Source organism: Oryctolagus cuniculus, chromosome X (assembly GCF_964237555.1).
Source record: "Oryctolagus cuniculus chromosome X, mOryCun1.1, whole genome shotgun sequence".
Classification (NCBI taxonomy): domain Eukaryota; kingdom Metazoa; phylum Chordata; class Mammalia; order Lagomorpha; family Leporidae; genus Oryctolagus; species Oryctolagus cuniculus.
Window position 1 is genome coordinate 74,073,265 of NC_091453.1, and position 27,020 is coordinate 74,100,284.

At 44.5% G+C, this 27,020-nt stretch overlaps 1 protein-coding gene across 3 annotated transcripts in view; it reads right to left on the bottom strand.

Moving 5' to 3' along the window:
* LONRF3 (LON peptidase N-terminal domain and ring finger 3) overlaps positions 1 to 27,020 on the bottom strand; it is a 51,169-nt gene that overhangs the window by 18,078 nt on the left and 6,071 nt on the right. The window contains exons 3-7 of one of the 3 annotated variants that reach the window (XM_051827336.2): positions 24,808 to 24,930; positions 20,793 to 20,948; positions 17,803 to 18,070; positions 16,930 to 17,020; positions 5,868 to 5,982 (exon numbers count right to left, since the gene is read on the bottom strand). In XM_051827336.2, the coding sequence (XP_051683296.1) occupies positions 5,868 to 5,982; positions 16,930 to 17,020; positions 17,803 to 18,070; positions 20,793 to 20,948; positions 24,808 to 24,930 (753 nt within the window). The remainder of the gene's footprint in view (positions 1 to 5,867; positions 5,983 to 16,929; positions 17,021 to 17,802; positions 18,071 to 20,792; positions 20,949 to 24,807; positions 24,931 to 27,020) is intronic. The other 2 variants (XM_051827334.2, XM_051827335.2) reach the window with 2 other exon arrangements.

Here is a 27,020-nt window from a genome sequence, read left to right on the forward strand (position 1 = left end):
TAGGCAAGAAAAAGAAATTAAAGGGATAGAAATTGGGAAGGAAGAACTCAAACTATCCCTCTTTGCAGATGATATGATTCTTTATTTAGGGGACCCAAAGAACTCTACTAAGAGACTATTGGAACTCATAGAAGAGTTTGGCAAAGTAGCAGGATATAAAATCAATGCACAAAAATCAACAGCCTTTGTATAGACAGGAAATGCCTCGGCTGAGGAAGAACTTCTAAGATCAATCCCATTCACAATAGCTACAAAGCAATCAAATACCTTGGAATAAACTTAACCAAGGATGTTAAAGATTTCTACGATGGGAGCCGGCGCCGTGGCTCAATAGGCTAATCCTCCACCTTGCGGCGCCGGCACACCGGGTTCTAGTCCCGGTTGGGGCGCCGGATTCTGTCCCGGTTGCCCCTCTTCCAGGCCAGCTCTCTGCTATGGCCAGGGAGTGCAGTGGAGGATGGCCCAGGTGCTTGGGCCCTGCACCCCATGGGAGACCAGGAAAAGCACCTGGCTCCTGGCTCCTGCCAGGATCAGCGCGGTGTGCCGGCTGCAGCGGCGGCCATTGGAGGGTGAACCAACGGCAAAAGGAAGACCTTTCTCTCTGTCTCTCTCTCACTGTCCACTCTGCCTGTCAAAAAAAAAAAAAAAAAAGATTTCTACGATGAAAATTACAAAATCATAAAGAAAGAAATAGAAGAGGATACCAAGAAATGGAAAAATCTTCCATGCTCATGGATTGGAAGAATCAATATCATCAAAATGTCCATTCTCCCAAAAGCAATTTATACATTCAATGCAATACCAATCAAGATACTGAAGACCTTCTTCTCAGATCTTGAAAAAATGATGCTGAAATTCACATGGAGACACAGGAGACCTCGAATAGCTAAAGCAATCTTGTACAACAAAAACAAAGCCGGAGGCATCACAATACCAGATTTCAGGACATACTACAGGGCAGTTGTTATCAAAACAGCATGGTACTGGTACAGAAACAGATGGATAGACCAATGGAACAGAATTGAAACACCAGAATTCAATCCAAACATCTACAGCCAACTTATATTTGATCAAGGATCCAAAAACAATCCCTGGAGTAAGGACAGTCTATTCAATAAATGGTGCTGGGAAAACTGGAATTCCACATGCAGAACCATGAAGCAAGACCCCCTACCTTTCACGTTACACAAAAATCCACTCAACATGGATTAAAGACTTAAATCTATGAGCCGACACCATCAAATTATTAGAGAGCATTGGAGAAACCCTGCAAGATATAGGTACTGGCAAATACTTCTTGGAAAAGACCCCAGAAGCACAGGTAGTCAAAGCCAAAATTAACATTTGGGATTGCATCAAATTGAGAAGTTTCTGTACTTCAAAAGATACAGTCAAGAAAGTGAAGAGGCAACTGACAGAATGGGAAAAAATATTTGCAAACTATGCAACAGATAAAGGGTTGATAACCAGAATCTACAAAGAGATCAAGAAACTCCACAACATCAAAATAAACAACCCACTTAAGAGATGGGCCAAGGACCTCAACAGACATTTTTCAAAAGAGGAAATCCAAATGGCCAACAGATACATGAAAAAATGTTCAAGATCACTAGCAATCAGGGAAATGCAAATCAAAACCACAATGAGGTTTCACCTCACCCTGGTGAGAATGGCTCACATTCAGAAATCTACTAACAATAGATGCTGGCGAGGATGTGGGGAAAAAGGGACACTAACCCACTGTTGGTGGGAATGCAAACTGGTCAAGCCACTATGGAAGTCAGTCTGGAGATTCCTCAGAAACCTGAATATAACCCTACCATACAACCCAGCCATACCCCTCCTTGGAATTTACCCAAAGGAAATTAAATTGGCAAACAAAAAAGCTGTCTGCACCTTAATGTTTATTGCAGCTCAATTCACAATAGCTAAGACCTGGAACCAACCCAAATGCCCATCAATAGTAGACTGGATAAAGAAATTATGGGACATGTACTCTATCTAATACTATACAGCAGTCAAAAACAATGAAATCCGGTCATTTGCATCAAGATGGAGGAATCTGGGAAACAGTTATGGGGGGGGGGGGGAAGCCATTGTAATCCATAAGCTGTACTTTGGAAATTTATATTCATTAAATAAAAGTTAAAAAAAAGAAAGCACAAAGCACTTCTGACTCATCAGAATAGTCAAATAACCCACATATTAGAATAATTTGGATCCACAAATTAACATCTAGTGCTATGATAATATATGCATTCTCTGGATATCAGAACATAAAGAAAACACACTTGTATATAGTTAGGGGAACACAGCACTAAAGTTTTAAAAATCTCATAGTCAGGGGCTGGTGTTATGGCATCGTGGGTTAACCTGCTGCCTGTGATGCTGACGTCCCATATATGTGCCAACTTGTGTCCTGGCTCCCTTAATTCCAATCCAGCTCTCTGCTAATGTGCCTCGGAAAGCAGCAGAAGATGGCTCAAGTGCTCAGACCCCTGCCACCTACTTGGGAGACTGGGAAGAAACTCCTGGCTCCTGGCTTTGGCCTGGCCCAGCTCTGTCCATTGCAGCCATTTGGGGAATGAGTCACCAAATGGAAGATCTCTCTCTCTCTCTCTCTGTCTGTTTGTCTCTGTCTCTGTCTCTGTCTCTCCCTCTTTCTCTGTGTACTCTTCCTTTCAAATAAATAAATCAATCTTTAAAAAAATCTCAGTCTTCTTAAAACACTGATATTGAGGTCAAGTTGTTATTGAACAGTGATGACAATCCTTGCCTTTTCTTTTTTAATGTTTACAAACTCACAGGAATGACCTCTGCCTGGCATATTCTGAAAGCCAGTGGTCAAAAGGTTCAGAGAACCTAAAGGGAATTTTCAATCATAATCATTGATCCTTTTCTTCCCTGCCCTCCCCTACACCACCCCAATGCTTGGCTCCCAGATATTGTCAAGTCTACACATTTTTATCTTCTCACTTGTTTTGGAAAACAAGTGGTTCTGTCTATTTGCCTTGAAATATATCGTTTATGTGTCACTGAAATTACATGATAAGCCATGATTTCAGAACTTGAATCAGGCTCAGTTGTCACTATTATTTTCTCCTGCAAACACCCCCACCCCATATATAGGCAGAGATCTGTAAGTAGTGGGTGTTTAATGATGTGAACCAATCAATGGATCAATGGAGGCTAAAACATCTAAATTCCTTATGCCAAAAAAAAAAAAAAATCTGCAGAGAATGACTCACTATGGAAACTACACCTATATAACCAGCAGGGGGAACACCTGAGTATAAAACTGCTGGGTTTGGCTTCAGACCATTTTGTTCCTTTCCCAGTACAGGCTGTGTCTGTGTTCTGTGCTGAACATGATTGGAATATTTATGTCTCTGTAAAATGGTCTAAGTTTGACTCTGGGTGAATATAGATTATAGATTTGATAGATAGATAGATGACAGATAGATAGATAGATAGATAGATAGATAAAGGGAGAATGAGAATATCTTCCAGCTCCTGAGTTTGACTCCACAGCACTGTCATTGCCTGATACAGGAAAATCAACTGTGTTGCCAGTCCCAGTCTTTGGGGAAAAGCAGTGACTCAGAAGAAGGCAGTGAATCCTCTGCTGATGCTAAAACCAAAAGCCAGGAAGGGCACCTACTACATATTCAAAGGGGTATTCTCTAGGTGTGGAGCATACAGATAGGTTTTTCTTCCTTCTGCTTATCTGCAACACAGATGCATTAGCTAAGTCTAAGGGCCACGTGCTCCTCACCTATAATCAGACTAACAAGTCTTACTTCTTTATCTAGGGAAAGGCATGGCGTTGATTCCTCCCAAACCTCCATACACACCCTCAGGGCTATCCTTGATGATTACTTCACTCTGTTCCCATAGTTTAACTAGTGGGATCTTGAGAAAGCTCCATATGTGACTTCTCTGGACTTCTATTCACCTACAGATAGTCTTGTGTTTCTAATCTCTCCTCAGAAAGACAGGGGTCAAGGAACAATTAATATGCATTACAAAACGTAGCACCCAAAAAAACAAGACAGATTCCTGGGCCTTTTTTAAGATTTAATTATTTATTTGATGAAAGATCTCTGCAAGTGAGATCCCAGTAGAAAGAATGGACCAGCAAAGAAGGAGGTACCTTTCTCTGAAGGGAGAACTTCCACTTTGACTATGACCTTGTCTAAATAAGATCGAAGTCAGCGAACTCAAAAGGCTTCCATAGCCTTGGAAACTCATGACTAGAGCCTAGGGAGATTTCTGATGCCATAAACAAGAGTGTCAGATTGTTAAGTCAACAACAGGAGTCACTGTGTACTTACTCCTTATGTGGGATCTCTGTCCTTAATGTGTTGTCCAATGTGAAGTAATGCTATAACTAATACTGAAACAGTATTTTACACTTTATGTTCTATGTGGGTGCAAACTGATGAAATCTTTACTTAATATATACTCAATCAATCTTCTGTATATAAAGAGAATTGAAAATGAATCTTTATGTGAATGGAATGGGAGAGGGAGCGGGAGATGGGAGGGTTGCGGGTGGGAGGGAAGTTATGGGGGGGGGAGCCATTGTAATCCATAAACTGTACTTTGGAAAATTATATTTACTAAATAAAAGTTTAAAAAAAAAAGATTTAATTATTTATTTGAAAGTCAGAGTCACACAGAGAGAGGAGAGGCAGAGAAAGAGAGAGAGAGAGAGGTCTTCCACCTGTTGGTTCACTCCCCAATTGGCTGCAATGGCCAGAGCTGCGCCTATCCGAAGCCAGGAGCCAGCAGCTTCTTCCGGGTCTCCCACGTGGGTGCAGGGGCCCAAGGTATTGGGTCATCTTCCACTGCTTTCCCAGACCATAGCAGAGCTGGATCGGAAGTGGAGCAGCCTGGTCTTGAACCTCGAACCGACGCCCATATGGGATGCTGGCGCTTCAGGCCAGGGCGTTAACCCACTGTGCCACAGCATCGGCCCCGGGGCCTTCTTTGCTACAGGAAATTCCCTCAGGTCCATTAAAAAAATGAAGGTGAGAGTTTGTGTGATGGAGTTTAGAGAAACTGGACTTTTTCAGGTATACAGGTATCTACTAATAAGTACAGTGGGGGCCAGTGCCGTGGTGTAGGTGGTAAAGCCACTGTCTGCAGTGCCAGCCTCCCATATGGGCACCGGTTTGAGTCCTGGCTGCTCCACTTCCAATCCAGCTCTCTGCTATGGCCTGGGAAAGCAGCAGAAGGTGCGTGAAGTCCTTGGGCCCCTGCGACCACGTGGGAGACCAGGAAGAAGCTCCTGGCTTCAAATCCGCGCAGCTCCGGCTGTTGCGGCCAATCAGGGAGTGAACCAGCAGATGGAAGACCTTGCTCTGCCTCTCCTTCTCTCTCGGTGTAACTCTGCCTTTCAAATAAATAAATAAATCTTTAAAAAAATAAGTACAGTGGCTCCTGAGATGTTTGATAAGGACCATAGTGAAGGTCTGTGAGGCTTTTCTGGGTTTCAGGAGCTGATCTCTTCAAAACACAGAATTAACATTTAGCCCAACTGAGAGAGGACAAAATATCTGCCCCAGGGTCCAGTGTATCATACCAAGTGGTACGCCAATATTAGAGTCAGGATCCATTTCTTTAATGCTTTTGTTTCCAACACAAATTAATTTTGGGACTGAGAGTTTATAAAAAGCTGAATGTTGTCTCATTTTCATGAAGGACTTGTAAAGGAGAGGGGTGGCTATTAGAAGAAACTGAGAGATGGTCCAAAGGGGTATTTTGCCCTAGTGCAGTGTAGGGGCTCGGAATCCAATTGAACACTATACGACTACCCATTTCCAAATAAGCAAAACCAACCAAGAAAGAAAATACTGGTTTACCTGTGCAAGGCCATCTTTGCACAACGGACACTTGGCATTGTGATCTAGGCATCTTTCAAGGCATTTTAAGCAAAAGGTATGCCCACAAGGTGTTGTGACTGGCTCATAGAATAATCTGAAATTTAAGAATCAAAATGGAAGAAAACTGCAATTAGACCAAAAATGAAAGACAGAGCTACTTCAAGGTTAAGATTTTATAAAATCATTTGGAAAAACCTGTGTGCGAGGGAGGCGATTATTTTTGTTTTTAATTACTGTTGTTATTGCATTTTAGAAAAGAACTTGCTTTTCATTTCTGCGCTGGACTTAATATAATGCACTTATTAACATTTAGGGCATAGCTAGTTCATTTTTGTAACATTAGTTCTGGTCAATCCCTTCTAGGCATCCAGATTTTCTACCATGTCTAGTCAAAAAAAAAATAAAGATTAATACCCAGAGTGTCTGAATAGATTCCATTCTAAACATATTTAGCCAAACTGCTCACCTGAATTTATGTAAACACACAGATGGCTACACACACACACAAGCTTGTGCATGCACACACACATACACACACACACACATATACACCCCATATTGAAGCATGTTACATCACATTACATGGATAAAATTGCTTTGTTTGCTAACCTTGATGCCTTTCTTCAGCTAAGCAATGTTTACTGCCTGGAGAATTTTGAAATTACACCTCTGGCAAACATACAACTGGTTTTTTTTTTGTTTGTTTAGATGGACAATTTTCTTAGGAGTAGTAGAATAATGTTGTTAATGTGCTTACTGAGATAGACAGCTACACATCTATACATATGCATAGATACCCAATTAGATCTATTTTAATTGCTTTAGGAGAGCAGTGTCTTGTTGAAGCAATCTGAGGATTCCTTTTTAAAGCTATTCTGTACCTTCAGACATTCATGGATTTACTTTGCTTAGAGAAAGGCTCACCTGCAGCTGGATCAGTGGGTGGGAGCAGCTGAAAATGACAGTTGAGAAGTGGGGCTCAAAATCACCAGGAGGAGGAGGAGCTCAGAGAGCAGGGAAAGATGCCTGGCCAGCTAATTCTGACCTCACCAGAGGGTTCAAAGGAGAGGAAGCGGCTGACAGCTGCACAGCTCCCCTGTGTGGTCAGGAGGTGCACCAGCAGCAGAGGCTTCAAAATGTCAGAGCCCTGAAGTACATGAGAAATGGAGCCTGCCAACTGGAATGAAACTGAGGTCCAGAGGGGCGAAGCTGCTCAAGTGTACACAGCTAACTTCTGACAGATGTAAGTCTACCCAACTTCTACTTCCACTCGTGTGCCTTTCCCATTTGATCACTGATTCTTAACCTCTGCCATGTATCAGAATCATCTGGGGCTCTCTTTCTTGACGTAAAATGAACTGAACAGAATTAAAGTGTACCCTTTGATAAGTTTTAAAATATGCACGCATATATGAAGTCATCACCATGCCCAAGATAGCAAACATAGCTCTCTCTCCCTTGAACGTCTTTGTAAACCCTCCCTCCTGCCCACTGTGCACTGTGCTGCCCCCTCCCCCCATCACTTACAGAGCTCTTAAAATCACCAGATATCTAGGACCACACCTACAGACATTCAGATCAGTAGGCCAAGGGCACAGGCCTGGCATCAGGAATTTTCAAGCCCCCCCTGGGTGATTTCAATGTGGCTTTAATTTTAAGCCACAGATGAAAATCAAACAATCCTATTCATCTCTGCATTAGCGACCTTTTTGTATTGGTCTTCACACATAATTGTCACCCGTGAAACTTTAAAAGCACACATGGTGCTTTTTGGAGTGTATGATTCTGTTTAAAAGGTAGTTAATTTGGGTTGGAGGGCAGGTACGGCAGGAAGAATTACTATGCTCCCAATGTTGTATTTATGAGATACATGCAAATAAATAAATAAATAAATAAAATAGAAAAAAGGTAGTTAATTTATGTAACAGAATTAATAAATTCTATATATCAAATTGGCCAAAAAGTAAACTTAATGTAAAAAAAAAAAAACCCCTATGATAGAGGTCAAAGGCAGTGTACTAAAGCTAGAAGAAAAAAAAAAGTATGAGATCAAAAAGGATAAAAAGAAATTTGTCATTATTCACAAATGGTTTGATGGTGAAGTTAGAAAGTCTCAAGGAATTTACAAAAATAATTGTTAGGATTAATAAGAATAGAGTTAGCAGGGTTTCTAGGTAAATACACATGCAAAAACAGACTTGTAGTTCTATATAACAGCAATCAATGCTAGTGAAATACATTTTTTAAAAGAATGACATTTACAACTGCTTTTGAAAGTCAAGTACACAGGAACAAAAGTTGTGTGAGACTTCTATTGGAAAAAATTATAAACATTTCACTGAAAGAAAGTAAAGAAGATTTAAGTAAGTCCCAACAAAAATCCCAGTGGGTTGTTTCATTTGTTTTTGTGGAACTGACACGTTGATTTCCAAACTCTATAAAACATAGGCAAAAGGTCAATAGCCAAGACACACAACTGCTGAGCAACAACGTGGGAGAACCTGCTCTACCGGACATGAGAACTTATCTTAAAGCTGTGATGATTAAAACAGTGTGCGACTAGCACAAGGACAAATAGACTGGTGGAACAGTCTAGAAAGCCCAAACAGACTTACCATGGATTCTTGATTTGTGACAAATGTAGCACTTCAATGCACAAGGAGAGATTTTTTTTTTTTTTTTTTTTTTGACAGGCAGAGTGGACAGTGAGAGAGAGAGACAGAGAGAGAAAGGTCTTCCCTTGCCGTTGGTTCACCCTCCAATGGCCGCCGCTGCAGCCGGCGCACCGCGCTGATCCGATGGCAGGAGCCAGGATCCAGGTGCTTTTCCTGGTCTCCCATGGGGTGCAGGGCCCAAGCACCTGGGCCATCCTCCACTGCACTCCCTGGCCATAGCAGAGAGCTGGCCTGGAAGAGGGGCAACCGGGACAGAATCCGGCGCCCTGACCGGGACTAGAACCCGGTGTGCCGGCGCCGCAAGGTGGAGGATTAACCTATTGAGCCACGGCGCCGGCCAAGGAGAGATTTTTAATACATGAATAGCGTTCATAATAAATGCTATGGAATCTTTAGCTATCTAGGAGGAAATGAAATTGGACCATCTCTCATACCATACACAAAAATCAGTTCCGTGTGGGCTGTGAAAACAAACGTGTGAGGCAAAACAATAAAACTTTCAGAGGATAAAAATAGTACGGAGGGGTCTACAAAAAGTTCATTGAAATGTGTGTTATCAAAAAGTTATGCATGGGGCCGGCATGGTGGCGCACTAGGTTAATCTTCTGCCTGCAGCGCTGGCATCCCATATGGGCGCCGGTTCTAGTCCTGGTTGCTCCTCTTCCAGTCCAGCTCTCTGCTGTGGCCCGGGAAGGCAGTGGAGGATGGCCCAAGTGCTTGGGCCCTGCACCATGTGAGAGACCAGGAAAGAAGCTCCTGGCTCCTGGCTTCGGATCGGTGTAGCTCCGGCCATGATGGCCATTTGGGGAGTGAACCAACGGAAGGAAGACCTTTCTCTCTGTCTCTCTCTCTCACTAACTCTATCTGTCAAATAAATAAATAAAATATTTTAAAAAAAGTTATGCATGGGTTTCAAAATTCACCAGAAATAAACTCATCTTTTAATTCAATTTTCAATTAACTTTTTAAAGTGTGCTCGTATTTTTGTGACCCCCCCCAAGGTAAAAACAAGACACAGACAAGCACCAAATACAAATGGAAAGACAGATAATTTTGACTGCATTAAAATGAAGAGCTTTTAAATTCATCAAAAGATGTTATTAAAAGTGCAAAGAGGCAAGCCACAGAGCAGAAAATTCTGCTAACACATAAATATGACCAACAAAGAACTTGTAATCTAGAAAATACGGAGAGCTCCTACAAATCATTAAGAGAACCCAATATAAAATGGATTAGCACTTATATGCACTGGAATGTATAAACAATATCTCCAAACCAGAAACAAATCCAAAATCCTCCTATAATAAAATTGAGAAATAAATGGTGGTAGATTTATACAATAGAAGACTATAAATAATGAAAATGAACAAACTTAACTTACATTGAATAACATGGATAAATCTTAATACTGAGTTTAAGAAGCCAGGTTCAAAGACTACATTTTGGGTAATTCAATTAATATGAAGCTTTTTATTTTAAGGCAAAATTGGGGCAGGCATTTAGCTTAGTGGTTAAGTCACTAATTAGGGGCAGGCACTATGGTGCAGCCAGTAAAGCTACCACTTGCAGTGCTAGCAACCCTATAAGGATGCCAGTTCAAGTCCCAGCTGATCCACCTCTGATCCAGCTCTCTGCTATGGCCTGGGAAGGCAATAGAAGATGGTCCAAGTCCTTGGGCCTCAGTGCCCATGTAGGAGACCTGGGAGAAGCTCCAGGCTCCTGGCTTTGGCCTGGCCCAGTTCCAGCCATGGTGGCCATTTGGGGATTGAACCAGCGGATGGAAGACCTCTCTCTCTCTCTCTTTCTCTAACTCTGCCTTTCAGATAAATAGACAAAAAAAATTTTTTAAAAGACACTAATAAGTATGCCCCAGTCCCACATCAGAGTTCCTGGGTTGAATTCCTGGCTCTGGCCGTGACTCCAGCTTCCTGCTAGTGCAGACTCCAGGAGATAGCACAAGTAGTTGGGTCCCTGTGACCCACATGGGAGACCTGAATGGAGTTCCTGGCTCAAAGCTGCAGCCTGGGATGGGCCCAGGCCATTGCAGGCATTTGAGGAATGAACCACTAGGTGGGATTCCCCCCTCCTCAAGTAAATAATAAATATAAAAAAAATAAGGAAAACTAGATTATACTGTTTAGAGATGTAGGCATGGTTGGTAAAACTAGATTCAAGATAGAAGCCAAGATAATAGTACAGGCATTGATGCTGTGGCACAGTTGGTTAATCCTCTGCCTGTGTGCTGACATCCCTTATGGGCTCCGGTTCTAGTTCCGGCTGCTCCTCTTCCAATGAAGCTCTCTGCTATGGCCTGGGAAAGCAATGGAAGATGGCCCAAGCACGTGGGCCCCTGTACCCACGTGGGAGACTAGGAAGAAGCTCCTGGCTCCTGGCTTCGGATCGGCCCAGCTCTGGCTGCTGTGGCCATTTGGGGAGTGAACCAATAGATGGAAGACCTTTCTCTCTGTCTCTCCCTCTCATTGTCTGTAACTCTACCTCTCAAATAAATAAATAAAATCTTTTAAAAGAGATAATATTTCAAGGGTAAGTGTAGTTGTGCTTGGGAAGAGGCACGTGGGCAGATTCTGGGGTCTTGGTAATGTTTTTTTTTTTTAAATCCAAAAGAATACATGGGTATCCTCTTTTCAATATTTTTTCCCAAAAAGACCTTTTATTTAAGGAATACAAACTCCATGCATTTCATAAATACAACTTTAAGAACGTAGTGATTCTTATCACTGTACCCGCCCTCTCATCCACACTACTACGCCTCTTCCAACTCCCTCTCCTATTCCCAGCCTTATTTTTACTAAAATCTATTTTAAATTAACTTTATACATATACAATTAACTCTATACTAAGTAAAGAGTTCAACAAATCTCTTTTCAATATTTTTTAAAGTTAACACCTTTATGTTTTTGCTGTGTTTACTTCACAATTTTTTTCCAAACGTGTGACTTCCAGGCTGATTTGGGAAACACTGCTGTGATTTACTTACAGCAGCTAAATGAGAATATCTCATTTCCTCAGTCACTTGAGTCCTGCATGCTTTTTATACTTCAGCTGATTATGATAATGGTGGAGACAATTGATTAATCTGTATCTACAATCAACAAGCAAAATGATTTTTCTTGAGAATTTCACAATTGGACCTATTGTTTCTTTAAGAATGCAGTCCATATCAAGTAACAAAAGTATGGTTGGTTGATTAACTGCAATAAATACTGAAATTTAGTGAGCAGATAATTGCAATAAATACTGACATTTAGCGAAAGAAGTATACACAAAGGAACACTATGACTAAAATCCCCCCTAAGTGGTGATAAACAAAAATGTAGCCACAAGGCTGGCGCCGCTGCTCAGTAGGCTAATCCTCCGCCTAGCGGCACCAGCACACCGGGTTCTAGTCCCGGTCGGGGCGCCGGATTCTTTCCCAGTTGCCCCTCTTCCAGGACAGCTCTCTGCTGTGGCCCGGGAGTGCAGTGGAGGATGGCCCAAGTGCTTGGGCCCTGCATCCCATGGGAGACCAGGAGAAGCACCTGGCCCCTGCCTTCGGATCAGCGCGGTGCACCGGCCACAGCGCGCTGGCTGCGGCGGCCATTGGAGGGTGAACCAACGGCAAAGGAAGACCTTTCTCTCTGTCTCTCTCTCTCTCACTGTCCACTCTGCCTGTCAAAAAAAAAATGTAGCCACAGATGCTACCTAATTATTGCTCGGAAGTAATTCAAGGTAGAGATGCTAGGAGTAGATCACTTTTGAGTAGTTGTCTCCCTCCTCTAGGTGGGGCTCCTCTGCACAGGCTGACTGAGTACAGTAACTAGAACAGATACAATATGCGTGTTTGCCTCTTGCTATATTTTTGGGTGTATGCAGTAGTATTCTTCATATAAATTTCAGTTTGGTCATTATTAGGAGTTCCATTTCATTACGGAGGAAATGAAAGCTCGGACAGGTTAAATAACTTGCTCGTGATCATACAGCTAGCTGGTAAGTAGCAGGGCTTTGTTTATGAAGTCACATTTGACTCTTCTTCCTTCCACACTCTATGACACAGCAATGACCAATATGTATTCCATTCAAATGGACATCATCCATCTGTGTGTGGATGCACACACTCACACATACACACACACACACACAATTTTTCTTCTTGCTCTCTGTCTCCCTCCTGAGAGAGAGAGAGAGAGAGAGACTAGAATTCCAAATTCTTCTCCCTTTTATTTACCACTTTGGGTAATGATTTCAGAAAACACTTCAGGGAGGCATTTATAAATCAGAACAGGGCCAGATTTTCTCACAAGAACGCATTTTACATTGTCACAGTGATGAAGTAAACAATGGTAATAATAAATGCTTTCAGTTAGATGTCAGCCGGGATAAAATGTTTGGCTTGTCTGGAAATAGCTATCTTTTCCCACCAGTTACATCCTTGCATTGTGTTCCTTTGCTATCAAATGAGAGCAAAAAGGGAAGGAGAAGGAGGGGGAGGGAGGGAGAGGGAAAGAGGGAGGGGGAGGGAGAGGGAAGAATGAATTGACTCCTTAATACCCAGCTACTTGAGTAGCTAAAACTAGGTTATATATAAAGCTTCTTTCAATTGACAAGGAGGTCACTGGGCCATTGGGTAACTGGTTCAAATACCAAACATTTTTGCTTCACATCTCAAAATATTCTTGTCATCCCAAAGGAGTTGTTCCACAATAGCCCCAGAGGTGCCCCTCCCAACAATGACTAGTGTATCCGCGCTAGGTAGATATCAAAGGAGGCTCTTCAGCCACTGAAGATTGAGGGGGCACAGTTCTGTTATGATCCAGGGGGCTACTTTTTGCAGCACAGCGCTCCCAGTCCAGCAAGGGAGACTTACTGCACCCTGAAATTATTGTTCAAATCGCTTTCCACCCTGTTCCCCATAGACTTTCTAACCTGCCCCCTGATTTTCTTTCTAGAAGCAGAAGATATAACTCAGATCTAAGTCATCTATCTACCAATGCATTACCGTGGGGCTGGATTTCAGTCTAGAGACTTGCACAGGTGGCACAAGGGTCTCGTTTCATGACTCTGCGGAGTCTCCAACACTATCTTCTACTCCTAGCCTCTGTTTCCCAAAGACATATATGATGGAAATAACAGAAACTAGTAGTAATCCTAACAAGGATAAAAAGAAGGAAACCACTAAGGAAATGCGGAAACAGGAACTTTGTTTTACAAGACTGTGAGAATTCAAGTTAACACACGCATATGAAATAGCCTCTGCCAACCTCTGACGTCTAACCTAGGGACAAACCCTGTTGAAAAGGAAACTGCATGCTTCTCACTGACAGCTGAACTTTTTGAAGGGCCTCAAGATAAAAATAAAATTACTCACACTCCCTAGAATGGGCAGGTCTCTTATAGCTAAAGAGTGTCTTTTAGCAGGAAGAGTGTAGTTACAATTTAGCAACCTGTACAACAGCGGCTCCTGCAAAGATGGGATTTTGTTTTGAAGACTCAGAACAGCCTGGGTCAGGAGAAGGGAAATAATGGCTTTCCAACTCAGAGTGAGAAAACCAAATGAGGGTCCTATTCCTGGGTGTTTGTTCTTGGACCAAATTTCTAACCCCTCTCTCCAAAGCCCCCTGTTGAGCTCAGGGGAGAAAAAAAGATGAAAGGAAAAAGCAGAGGAAGAGGAACAAAAGAGCTTAAACCTCAGGATTCTAAACACAAACAGGATGAGTGCTGATGTTTGATTTCATGTCCCCTGGATGCTGGGAGGCATGGAGGGAGGATTAAGTACAACAAAGGCCCAGTCTCCCTGTGACAGTTAAATCAAGTCTACTCCACAGGCACTGAGAGCCACAGTGGTGATGCCCACAGAGGTCCGACTGTCTGTTTGGAAACAGTATTTCTCTAGTTTGTAGCTTGGTTTTGGCTTGACTGATCTGCCACTCTGGCATGAGGGTATGAGGGCAGTGTTGAAAGGGGACTGCTCATATGAGAGTACTTCAAAAAGTTCATGAACATGGACTTGAAGGACAAGTTTATGGTTTGGAAAAAAAAATAGAAATCCACACATTTTTTTTTTTTTTTTGCAACACGCATCTTCAATGGACTTTCTGAAGATCTCTCATTGAGCCCATTCTATCCTAGCCCACCCCACCCAACCAAACTCCTGGCAGTATACAAAAGGCTTGCTCTGAGTGCTTCTGCTCCATCTACTCAACTGTTCCTTACAGGACTTCTCAAACCTATGAGAAAACTAAAATATTTTTTAAGAGAGAAAAAAAAAAAACGAGTCCACGTTTCATGTAAAGGCTGCCTTACTTTTTTATTCATTCAACAAGAGACGTCATTCAGAACACAAATGCATGTGATTGCTAGGAGAGGCATATGTGCTTGTAGAAGGCAAAAAGACAGCTAAGAAGGCTCTGCTGGCTGGATCCCTCTGTGTGCTGGACCAAAAGACATTCCTTGACACCTCTTCTCTTGGATCAACCATTAAAAATAAGGTTTGTGCAAAGATCTCAGCCTTCTTTTAATAATGACCTTTTGGAAAACAGACATATTTTGGGAATGTACTGATAACTGTAGACCTTATCTTGGAAATATGCAGACATGCACATGCACACATTCATATGCACACATAAAACACACAGTTTCACGTAAAACTGCCACACATTCTTTGATCTATTTGAATTCACACATGGACTCTCCTTGGTAGTCCATGGGCCTAAAGGCAAGAACCTCAGGTCTAGAAGGAAAAATCGTTAACACTGATTAAGTACTTCCTGTGTTCCAGGCAATCTTCTAAGTGCTCTAAATACATTTTCTCAATCATAACAACCCTATGGAGTAGTTACTACTGCTCTCTATTCTACTGATGGGAAACTGGTGGCCAAGAATGGCACTTGCTCCAGGTCACTAAAGTGACAGAGCCAGGGTTTAAACCCTGATTCTGGGGCTCCCCCTAGCCACTAAGTCACAGCTGTGAAATGAGACAAATGAAAGAGATTTTATAGCATTTTCTTCTTTTGCGGGTAGGGGACATGTGGGTAATTTACCTCTCCAGCGATCTGAGACAGTAGTAATCAGGTGGCACTGGTTGGAAGGGAAATGTCTGGCATGTGTTTCACTCCACTCTAACTGCTATTCATGGTATGACACAAAAGCGAGTCAGGCCTTCTACTTGGCTTCCAATGAACAGGTCTATGGTACTGACATTAGCCCATGAACTCTTGAGTTCTTGACCTAGTAGCTGAGATTAGTTTCAGGGTCACAAATTTTAATACCCAAAAGGACCAGGAAAGTAATGTGAATGTGAGACATCGGCTAGTACAAGGCAGTAAGTAGTAGTGGGACCATGACCAGCTGGAGAGTTAATGTCCTGTCTCAAAACATTCACATTTGGGGCTGGTGTTGTGGCGTAGCAGGTAAAGGTGCCACCTATGGCACCAGCATTCCGTATGGACACTGGTTTGAGTCCCAGCTGCTCCATTTCCTATCCAGCTCCCTGCTAATACACCTGGGAAAGCAGTAGAAGATGGCCCAAGTCTTTGGGCCGCTGCACCCATGTGGGAGACCTGGAAGAAGCTCCTGGCTCCTGGCTTTAGCTTGGCTTCAGCTTGGTCATTGTGGCCATCTGGGGAGTGAATCAGCAGATAGAAGATTCTCTCTCTGTTAACTCTTTCAAATAAATAAAATAAATCCTTAAAAAAAAAGACATCCACGTTTATAGGGCTGATGTTGTGGCATAATGGGTAAAGCTTCTGCCTGGGATACCAGCATCCCCACATGGATGCCAGATTGCATCCCAGCTGCTCCACTTCTGATCCAGCTCCCTGCTAACAGCCTGGAGAAAGCAGCAGAAGATGGCCCAAGTGTTTGGGCCTCTGCCACCAATATGGGAAACCTGGAAGAAGCTCCTGGCTCCTGGATTCAGCCTGGCCCAACCCTTGCCATTGCAACCATCTAGTTCTAGAAGATAGAAGATCTCTCCCTCGGCGTGCTCTCTCTCTCTCTCTGTAACTCTGACTTTCAAATAAATAAATAAATAAATCTTAAAAAAAAGACATTCCCATTTAACAAACACTAACCCCATGAGGGCCTAACAAAAGACATATTCAGCCTGTGGAACATCAATTTATGCCATCTGAAGATACCAATCTCTTCCTATTCTCCAGGTGTTTCCAAGTCAGGAGCCAGGGATGTAACAGCTGCAATCTGTAAGCATGGGTCACAAGCTGGCCCATGGGACAATCTCCATTGTGACTGCCACTTTGTTAAAATCATGCTTTAATGTGCTCACCACTGATCAGTGGCTCACTAGCAGAAAGGTTCAGACACAGAGGGGCAGAAACTCTGGGCAGTATGTGACAGCACACATCACGTACCTCATACACAGGGAGCATTCAAGGTCAGAGGCGTCAAAAGATGCAAGCGGAATATTGAAAGCAGGTTTGGGCCCCTGATCAGCAGGAGGATCTGTGATTTAGAAAGCATTAAGTCAGAGCTTCACAGGCAGTACTTGTGAGGCAGAAGAATGCAACTTGTTTTTCCATTTGCCTCTCTCACCACCTCCCAGAGGGCTGATCCAGTGGCCACCTAAGCTCTTGAGAATGGCATACCCTGAAGTAGGCTCTTCAGCAGCCTTCTTCCTCCATGAAAAAAAGAAAAATACAAGCAGGGAAGGCCTAGGAGCCCTGGGGACTTCACTCAAATACAACAGGCCACCTCACTCAGCAGCAGCAGCAGCAACACACAAGTCCATGGGCTGAGGCAGGGCTTCTAAAGTGGGACAGAATCCTGGTGTTGCCAGCCACTCTTGAAATGATACCACGCTGCAGCTGCTGCCGCTGATACCTATCTAGGGAAACACAACCGGGAATGATCAGGGTGAGGCCTGCCCATACTTCCCTCATCCTACATTCCTGGAACACAGATCTGGGGGTAGGGAGAGGCTGATCTGGAGAGGAAGTGTGACACTGTCGATTGCATGGGCTGTCATTACTTGATACGGTGGCTTGACCTTATGGCTTGCCTTTCCATGATAACAATTATTAGGCATCTAGAAAATACCAGGCACTGTCTGTGATCTTACAGAAATTTCACACAGCAACCCCTGGGATCACACAGCTTTTGAGGGGCACAGCTGGGCCACACACCTAGAGCCTGCGGAGCACCCAGATGGAGAGTGAGGAGTTCGCACACATTGGCGAGCTCAGGCATCTCCTCCGAACTACTTTCTCCCCCGGGGGAGTGAGTACCTTGCTTGGAGGCTTTATTAGGCACCTCCGTGTCTTCTTGGGGTTCAATTTGGCAATGTTTCCTTTTCTTTTCCTGGCATTTGCCAGTCTTGACGGAGGCAGCTTCTGGGGAGGCAGCATCTCGCTCCTCCTTCCCTTCTTCTTCCTCACCTTGCATGTCGCCTTGTTGACTGTCTGCCCTTAATTTAGCTGGCTTCATCAGGCTGCTGCCATCTCCCCAGGCTGCTGCTTCTTCCCTACTAGAGCAATGCGGGAGCTCTGGACATTCCTGTTCCAAGAAAGAGGCATATATCAAAATCTACTCACAATCAATACTGCCCTATGGCATTCCTACTCACAGGGAACAAAAAGAAAGCCATCTAGTCCTGACCCTCACCCGTGAGTACATAATAGGCACACAGCTCAAGTAGGGGGCAGTCATGAGGCTTATTCTGTACTTCGTCTCCACACAGCATCTACAACAAAGGCATGCCCAGCTTTGATGCAGTTAGGAAAATGCCCTAGGTAAGGGCAGAAAGGTGTATGGGAGGAGAGGCCCCTTAGGTGCTTGGTGAAGGGGCCAGCAGCCCCCCCCCATTAGCTATGTCACTCCCCAGTAACCACTTTAAGGAAACCAAGGCATGCAGTGAGGGTCGATCCAGCCATTCAATACTTCCTCTCACCATCACTGCCACTCACGGCCATTTGCAATCTCCAAACCCCAAGTCCAAATGGACTTTTGGCACGGGTCTATTCATAGGCCTACCAAGTCAGCTCACACTCCAGAGCTACATGTTATACTAGTTAAATAAACAAGGGACAAACTACTCCTTGCACGAGATTTTGGGTGAAAAGTCCAAAGAAGAGAAAATCATTTGGAACAATCAACAATGTCTCTAGCCTTGGAAAGATCTTTTTTTTCCAGAAGAGGGATATTTGAAAATAGATCTAGAAATAAATCCAGTGACAACATGTTTATGCAGATTTACTTGAAGAATCCCTCTCCTATCCAAATCTATAACCCATAGTCAAAATATTCTTCTTGTTTTTTACCCTGCGATCTCGTCCAGAGACAAATGATAGATAGATGAAAAGGGAAGTATACAGTTGGAAGAAGACAATGAGGTGAAGAGGAAAAGGTCAGGTGGGTTTTCTCAGTGTGTAAGCTGGAGAGTGCAGGTGTTTTCTAGCACTAGATCAGTGCTAGTACCTCCATTTTCCATGAGCCCACAGCATTGTTCATGTAGTTGTACAATGCTTTGCCAAACAAAATTTGGATGGCAATCCAATCCCTGTTCCCCAGCTGGCTCACACTGGAAAGCCACAGTGCTATTTTTCTTCATTTCAGACTAGGCTGCAATTAGAAGTCACTCTAGGCACACGGGTGCAATATTAGCATTCTCAATCATGAAATAAAGATCATTGGGGGAATCTCTGATTTCAGCAGATACTCTAAGTCCTGCTTTTGCCTTTATGTTAAGCAAATCTGCATTTTATTCATTCTCCAGAGCAGAGAGAGAACCTAGGAAAATGTGAGATCCTAGGGCTTACCTAGTTGGGGAGAACATCAGGCAAGAATGGAGGGGAAACTGCTCCCCAAAGATGTGCAGGTATGCAGTGCTAAACTCTGCCTTCGAGTCTGGACCCGAGCCCCAGCTTCTGCCCACCTCTGTTGGGAAGGCCAAGGCCTGGAGCTCATCTATTTTCTTCTTCCTTGTTTTCAAAGCAAGGCACAAATACTGTTTTGTCTTCTTCCCAGGAACTTCAACTCAACAGTCTTCCCCAAACCCTTTCCTCTGCTACAAATCTGTAAGGGAAGCCTACGTATGTGTAAGACGTAGCACAGAAATAGAAAATTATTGCCATTTGGTGATCAAATGGAGTTATCTTTGCAGAAGGATCTCACTGGTGTTCAGAGGCACCACAGCTTGACCAAACAAAAAACAGGAAAGGAGGAGCTGTCAGGCCCTCTTTCCCAGGCTCCACCCCTAAGCCCAGAAACCCACTCAATTGTATGGCTCCAGGGGAAGAGGACCAATTCCTTTCTTTCTTTCTTTCTTTTTTTTGACAGGCAGAGTGGACAGTGAGAGAGAGAGAGAGACAGAGAGAAAGGTCTTCCTTTGCTGTTGGTTCACCCTCCAATGGCTGCCGCGGCTGGCGCGCTGCGGCCAGTGCACCGTGCTGATCCGATGGCAGGAGCCAGGTGCTTCTCCTGGTCTCCCATGGGGTGCAGGGCCCAAGGACTTGGGCCATCCTCCACTGTACTCCCGGGCCACAGCAGAGAGCTGGCCTGGAAGAGGGGCAACCGGGACAGAATCCGGCGCCCCAACCGGGACTAGAACCCGGTGTGCTGGCGCCGCAAGGTGGAGGATTAGCCTAGTGAGCCGCGGCGCCGGCCCCAATTCCTTTCTAGGGCCATAAAGTTTCTCTCTAGGGTGGATGTGATCAAGAACTAAAAAACAAATGTATGGGCTGGCGCTGTGGCCTAGTAGGTTAACCCTCTGCCTGCAGTGCCGCCATCCCACAAGGGTGCCAGTTTGTGTCTGGCTGCTCCACTTCTGATCCAGCTCTCTGCTATGGCCTGGGAAAGCAGTAGAAGATGGCCAAAGTCCTTGGGTCCCTGTACCCACATGGGAGACCTGGAGAAAGCTCCTGTCTCCCAGCTTCAATTCAGCCCAGCTCTTGCCACTGCGGCCATTCAGGGAGTGAACCAGTGAATGGAAGACACCTCTCTCTCTCTCTCTCTCTCTCTCTCTGTGCCTCTGCCTCTCTGTAACTCTGCCTTTCAGATAAATAAGTAAATCTTTAAAACAAATGTAGTAAGTAAATAAACTATGAGACTATGCATGAAATTCACAGGTGCATCTTCAAGAAGTAACCTTTCTTAGCCAAGAACACAACCACTAATGACTCCATTTCTCAGAAACCAAAGTGGGTAGGCTCACTGCCCTTGTTTGCCAATAAAAAGCCAAATGAAGCGTCACGAGCGAGCTGGGTGAGTTGAGTTTTACCTGTGACAACTTTGGTAGATTATGGCTGGTGCCTTCAGTAGCCATTGACTCTACGTGTTCCTTTAATCTAGGGTGAGGTGCCAACAGCTTCAGGATATCAGGAGAATGTTCCTGAGAATCCCCCGGGACTGATGGTGAAAAGAAACTAAGGAGAAGCTGTGACATAAAACAGAAGACTTCACTACTTAGGCTTCTATGGGTGCTCAGGTAAAGGGGGAAGGGCAGGAGGGGGCAGAGGACACAGCTTATGGGGAAAAAATCCAAGGAGGAAGCCTTGGGCCAGTGTCCTGTGACACACCAGGGCAAGGAGTCCTCACCGCAGTGTACATCAGAATCAGTAGGGGAGCTTCTAAAAAATCCAGGTTCCTGTTTCCCACTTCCTTATCTCCCAGGTCTCAAGGGGGACCCAGAAATCTGGGTTTTGAGAAGGCACTACAGATGCCTCTGTTATCTAGCCAAGGTTAAGAGCCACCACTCTGGTGTTACCATTCCACCGCAACATCTGCAGTGGGATATTAGCACTCATTCTAGAGGGATGAGACAGAGAGGTGAAGTCAGGAGAGAAGCTTCCATTGAGGATCCCGGAGTCTTCACCATACACTCCAGATGGGAAGAAGTCTACAAATGTCTTGCACCTTCCTAGTCATTTCTTTTCTCTGTCTACCCATTTTACTTCCTCCCCTCTTCTTCCTCACCTCTGGTTCTTTAATTCCTTCAGAGTTGGGGACCTGAATGGTGAAGCGGTGAAGCGTCAACAAAGGCAGAACCCAAACGTCCTCCCTCTTCTCCCAGCCCCACCTCCATGCTGGCCTTCACTTGCCAGAGAAGGTCAGGTTAAGTTCAAACACTGGGGTAGGCAGATTCCAGTCTATCACTGGTTTCCCTTGCCATTGGATGTGCTGGGAGGGCAGAGTGGGAAGATCCAGAAAGGGATGGGAGCCAAACCCGTGCACTCTCCTGCAGGTTGTGGCATTCTTGCATCAGTTTTCTCCCCTGCCAGCAGGGGTTGTGACTATGTAACACGTGAGGGGAGCTCACTTGTTTTCTAAAATTGACTCAAGTGTTTAGCATCTGGCCCCTCTCCCCTGCTGTGTTCAGAGATCCACTAAAGGATGCTCTACTCCCTTGTTGAGAGCACATGGTCAGAGTATCAATTGATCAAGGAACTCTGACAGAACACTCAACAGCAGTTCTCTCCCAGGAGTTTCTTCATGATGTTCCTTTGCATTCCAGCACTTGCCATATAACCAAACCCTGCTCAGCCTTCAAGGCTTAACCCAAAGCCGCCTTCCCTTACTACTGCAGTCTCCCTGGTCTTGCCTGTCCTGCCCTTTTCTCTACTGCAACACAAGATAGCATCTTAAACCACACCATCTCATATTGTCCTGGAATTGTGAGGCAGATGTCAATCTTTCTAGCCAGATGGCTGGCTTCTGGAGGGTACATAACAGATGCCCAATAAATACTCATCACGTTGGATAGAACTAAATTAACACGCTTACCCATCTCATGACCCTCAGACAGATGCCTATGTTTCCTTCCAACTCTGGGAAACCCACTTCACAAGCATAGGTTCGCAAAGGAGCGAGAGGGTATACTCACAGTGTCCAGAGCCACAAATGCCAGCTTTTATAGATCCCTTCTCCATGGAGGCCAAAATTGGCCCTCAGAAGCCCTACTGAGTGGTCCAAAAGGACCAACTACCTCCTGAGACAGCTTCCCTGAGCATGACTGTCTTCACTGGCAGCCACACAGCATTCCAAGGTTTAAGGATGAAAAGGGTGGAGGATGGCAGGGACAAAAGAAGGCCAAGAGAAGAAATCCAAGGAAACAAGGCAGAAATAACAATGAGATGTTCCTTCTTCACTCTACTATCTCAGATTTCTTTCTAGGCCTTCTCAATGGCTTCAAGAAACAATAGTCACGGTCAACTCTCAGTAAGAATAATCATTCCACATGAATGAAAGTCAATTCCAGTTCAGTGTCAGCCTTAGAAGGGCCCAACTGGGTCAACAAGGAAAAAAATAAGCTCAAGTAAAAACAAACCCAGATCTGAGTTCTAAGGCAGTTTATTAATGCCAAGTGAACCAGGGCCATCTCTGTCAAATCTTTAGCCTTGAAACTGGAACAATCCAGTAAATAAGCACAGCTGAAGACCCTCACTGTTCTTAAATGGTTGCCGTGGCCTCATTACATTCAGTGGAAATTTGTCACCAAATTCTCAGGCAAGCTTCAGAATGCCATAACACTCATTATGGGCATATGCTCGCTTGTATTGCCTAAGATTCGTATTAACAAACACAAGATGATACATTCCTTCCTTGAGGTCTGAAACTGTCATTTATGCCTTAGTCCTCAGAACTTCACACAATGCCTTGCAGCATCCTGTTAGTTGTGGAAATGACAACAGCTGGTCTATGAAAGTAGACTGGAGGAAGAGGTCAACCCAACTGAGGAAGCCAGAACCTCTCAGGTCAACTGGGAATTGGACAGAGTTAAAGAAACTACTTATCTTGGGCCTAAAACCTACCTTGGTTGGCCTTTGCACCCTCTGTCTCCAAGTCAAGATACTTCTACCTGCCTTTGTCTATCCAAAAACTGCAGAATTCCAACGCTGCCCTTGACCTAGCCCTACCAGTGAGTGCTGAGACTCCAGAAATGTCTGCCCAGGACAGCAGACTGCTGGAATGGCTAAGAGGAAAGAGTTTGGAAGCAGGCAGAGTTAGTTAGGTTTGAGTGTATTCCCACCAACAACTGGCTGCATGACCGTGGGAAAGTCACCAAGTCTCAGCTTCCTCACCTGTCTCATCCTTAACATGGGCATGAATAACAACACTTACTCTCATAAGGACTTTGTCAGGATTAACTTGCATCTTACATGTTAAGTATCTAGGACAATGCCTGATGCATAGCAAATCCTCAAGAAATGTTATCTACTATTATTATTATTCTCACTATGAATTACACTTAAAATTTGGGAAAGGTTCCACAACTTAAGAGCAATTCTCCCCCTCACATGTTCCTCTCAAGAAAATCTTGTCTACATGCCCAAACAGGAAAACAAAACAAAAACAAACAAACAAAAAAACTTTCCAAAAAAGAAAACCCTCTGTGACAGACAGAAAATTCAGAACCCAGCTTCTCCTTGTTCATCGATTTTGCTGAAGATTCCTTTCCTGGAGCCTTCGGAAGTCAGGCCTGTCTGTTGCTCACTTTCTTCATCCACTGCTCTGCCAAACCATACAGGGATAGAAGCCCTTGGGGCCTGGTGGTGAGTGGGGGTAGGGCACAAGGACAGCAGAGACAATCATTGACTATCAGCATCCAACTTCCAGGCCAATTAGCCCGACACTAAGTAAATTGCAAAGCAACAAACAACAAGGTCCATGAGTTAAGGATGCTTGAACCTTCACTCGTGCTCTCAGTATTTCAATTAGGTTTTCTTGGTAACAACCACCTTCTCCTGGTACCTAGGATTTAGAATGACTGTTTAGATTATATCATAATGGTCTCTGACTTACATTTGTGAGACTTCGTGTTTTACTTCTGGCAAGGGAGCTAGAGACAGGAGTTATACACATGGCAGGTGAGATGGGGGCCATCATTGTCACTGCCCAGTTGTTGGCTGCCTTGTGTGGCTGGTAAAACCATGATTCAGCTGAAGAAAAACTATACAACTGCAGGCAACCCTATGCGCCACATCGCTCATCGACAGCCAGCCTCCTCAATGAGCCTTGATCCTCACGTTCACTTGTTTTGTTTTAAATCCCACTGATAACCCAGACCATGAATCAAAGAAGCAAAAACATTCTTCCTAGGCTCCTACAAAAATTCGGAACTGCTCAATCTGTATGTACATGCCCACAGGACAGTGTTTCTGGGCAGTCAGTTGGCACTCACGTCTCCCTCCTGTCCACCCACTGAGACCTCCAAATGCCAGGGGCCACATCCTCACTCCCCTCCCCAGAGAAAACAGGTCCTTTAGGCAGCTGGGCCTGATGTCATTTCAACTCACCCTTTGAGCTTCCAATCTTGCTCTTTTGTTCTTGCCATCCAGGGACACACAATAGAGAAACTCCCTTAGTGCTTCCTCCACTTTGCCTAGAGTAGCCAAGGCTTGCGCTTTTCTGAAGTGTGCCTGAAAGAAAACACCAGCACTCAGTCCCAACCTTTGCACATTATTCACACTGTGATTATTGATAATGATAACACTCGCTAAAGACTTAATAATACTAACTTGCATAGAGTATCTTAAAAAGACTCTCTTATCTTCAACCTTATAACTAGGCATAATATGAATCCCATTTTAAAGAAACAAAACTGAGAGCCAGAAAAGTAACTTGCTCAAAGTAATACAACTGGTACATTGTAGAGTTAGGCTTTGAACCTGGGACTAATATCAAGCCCACAGTCTTGCCATGCTACCTCCTCTCTGTTCCACCCCTGCATAGAAGTATCACCAAATGTAGACAGAGCTCCCATTTGACCATATGATAACAAGCTTCCAGTGCCCTCCCAGATATGCCTGCGATTGAATTGATCTGTCAAGCAGAGACCTAGTGAACCTAATACTGATCAAAAGAAGGGGCGTGACCTAAGACCGCAAAAGTAGCTAGTGGCAAAGCTAGAACTAGAACTGTACTTTAGGACTCCCAGGACTTAGGACTCTTCCCCACAAAGCAAATGCTTCCTTTTATTAAAATTTATTTTATTTATTTGAGCGGGGGAGGGAGAGAGAGAGAGAGAGAGAGAGAGAGAGAGAGATATCTTCCATCTGCTGGTTCACTCCACACATGGCTGCAACAGCCAGGGCTGGGCCAGGCTGAAGCCAGAAGCCAGGAGCTTCATTCCAGTCTCCCATGTGGGTTCAGGTGCCCAAAGACTTGGGCCATCTTCCGCTGCTTTCCCAGATGCATTAGCAGGGGGCTGGACCAGAAGTGGAGCATCCGGGACTTGAAACGGCACCCATGTAGGACACTGGCATTGTAAGTAGTGGCCTAACCTGTTAAGCCATAATGCCAGCCTCACCAACGCTTTCACTCCTAGGGGCTCAGCTCACTTCTGTTCCTTCACCACATCTTTCAAAAGCACAAAGAAATTTTAGGACCCCTTGGAGTTCTAGCTCAAGTGCCCTGGCAAAAACCCTAGGGAGAGCAGGGCAGCATCCTGGGGAAGAGGGAGAAAGAAGAGAAGAGAAGAGGGTTGCCTTCTCTGTCTTGGAACAGGAATCTACTTGCAACTTGGCTTAAAGAGCATTCCTCTTGAGTCATCTAGGCTGCCTCTAGGTGGCCTACTCCCCAGCCTCTATGGCTGAACTTAAGTCTAACTTAGGGCATGAAAGACCCAGGATGCAAATGCTGGGCACACCCCTGCCTCCCCTTCTACCATGCTTCTGCACACTCAGAGCCCTTGGGTTTTGGCCTGGCTATAGGAGTTGGCTAAGAGCTGCCTTCCTGCACACTAGCCTCTGCTCCAAATGTCTTGGAGACATCTCCCTAGGCCCCCACGTCCTTGTGGAGCCCAGTACTGGCTGATTGATAGGTGGATGTTCCTTGACCAAACCTTCCAGCAGTGCTTACCAGGGGCCTTCTGGACAAAGGCTCATATGATATGGCAGGGCAGCTAGCAGAGATAATGTTGGGGAATGGAGCGGCTCCTGGAATGCCACTAATCAAACCAAGTAGCAACTCATATACTCCATGTGGTCAGGGCAGGCAGCTCACCACCCCCACCCCTCACCCCCACTGAGAGCTGTACCACCACAAGTTGAGTGCCAAAGAACCTGGCTAAAATGGCCAGGACAGGGCTGCCAGGTGAATCCCCTCACTTTGGAAATTTCAGAGCAATGATGGGAAATATGCAAATTGGGATATGATGTGGTTTTGAGTTACATGCATCAGTTCAGGTCTACTCTCTACCCCCAAGACAATGGAGTTTGCTCATCACTGCCACCATCACTTACCCCACCACAATGGGAAAATGAACCTCCTACTGAATATTTCCACAAACTCTTCCTTCACTGGAGAAAGTCTCTTTTTCCATTTCACCCAAAATGCACCATTGCTCCTCCGCCCTGCTTTCCACCACACTGTCAAGGCCCTCAGCTCTAGCCCTAGACTTACAATGGGAGGAGAGGGAGTTGCAAGGGAAGCCTCTTATCCCTGAAGCTCCTGGTTTCACTCTGCTACCACACCTGAAATGCCCTTACTGAAGCACCTTTGGGTTAAG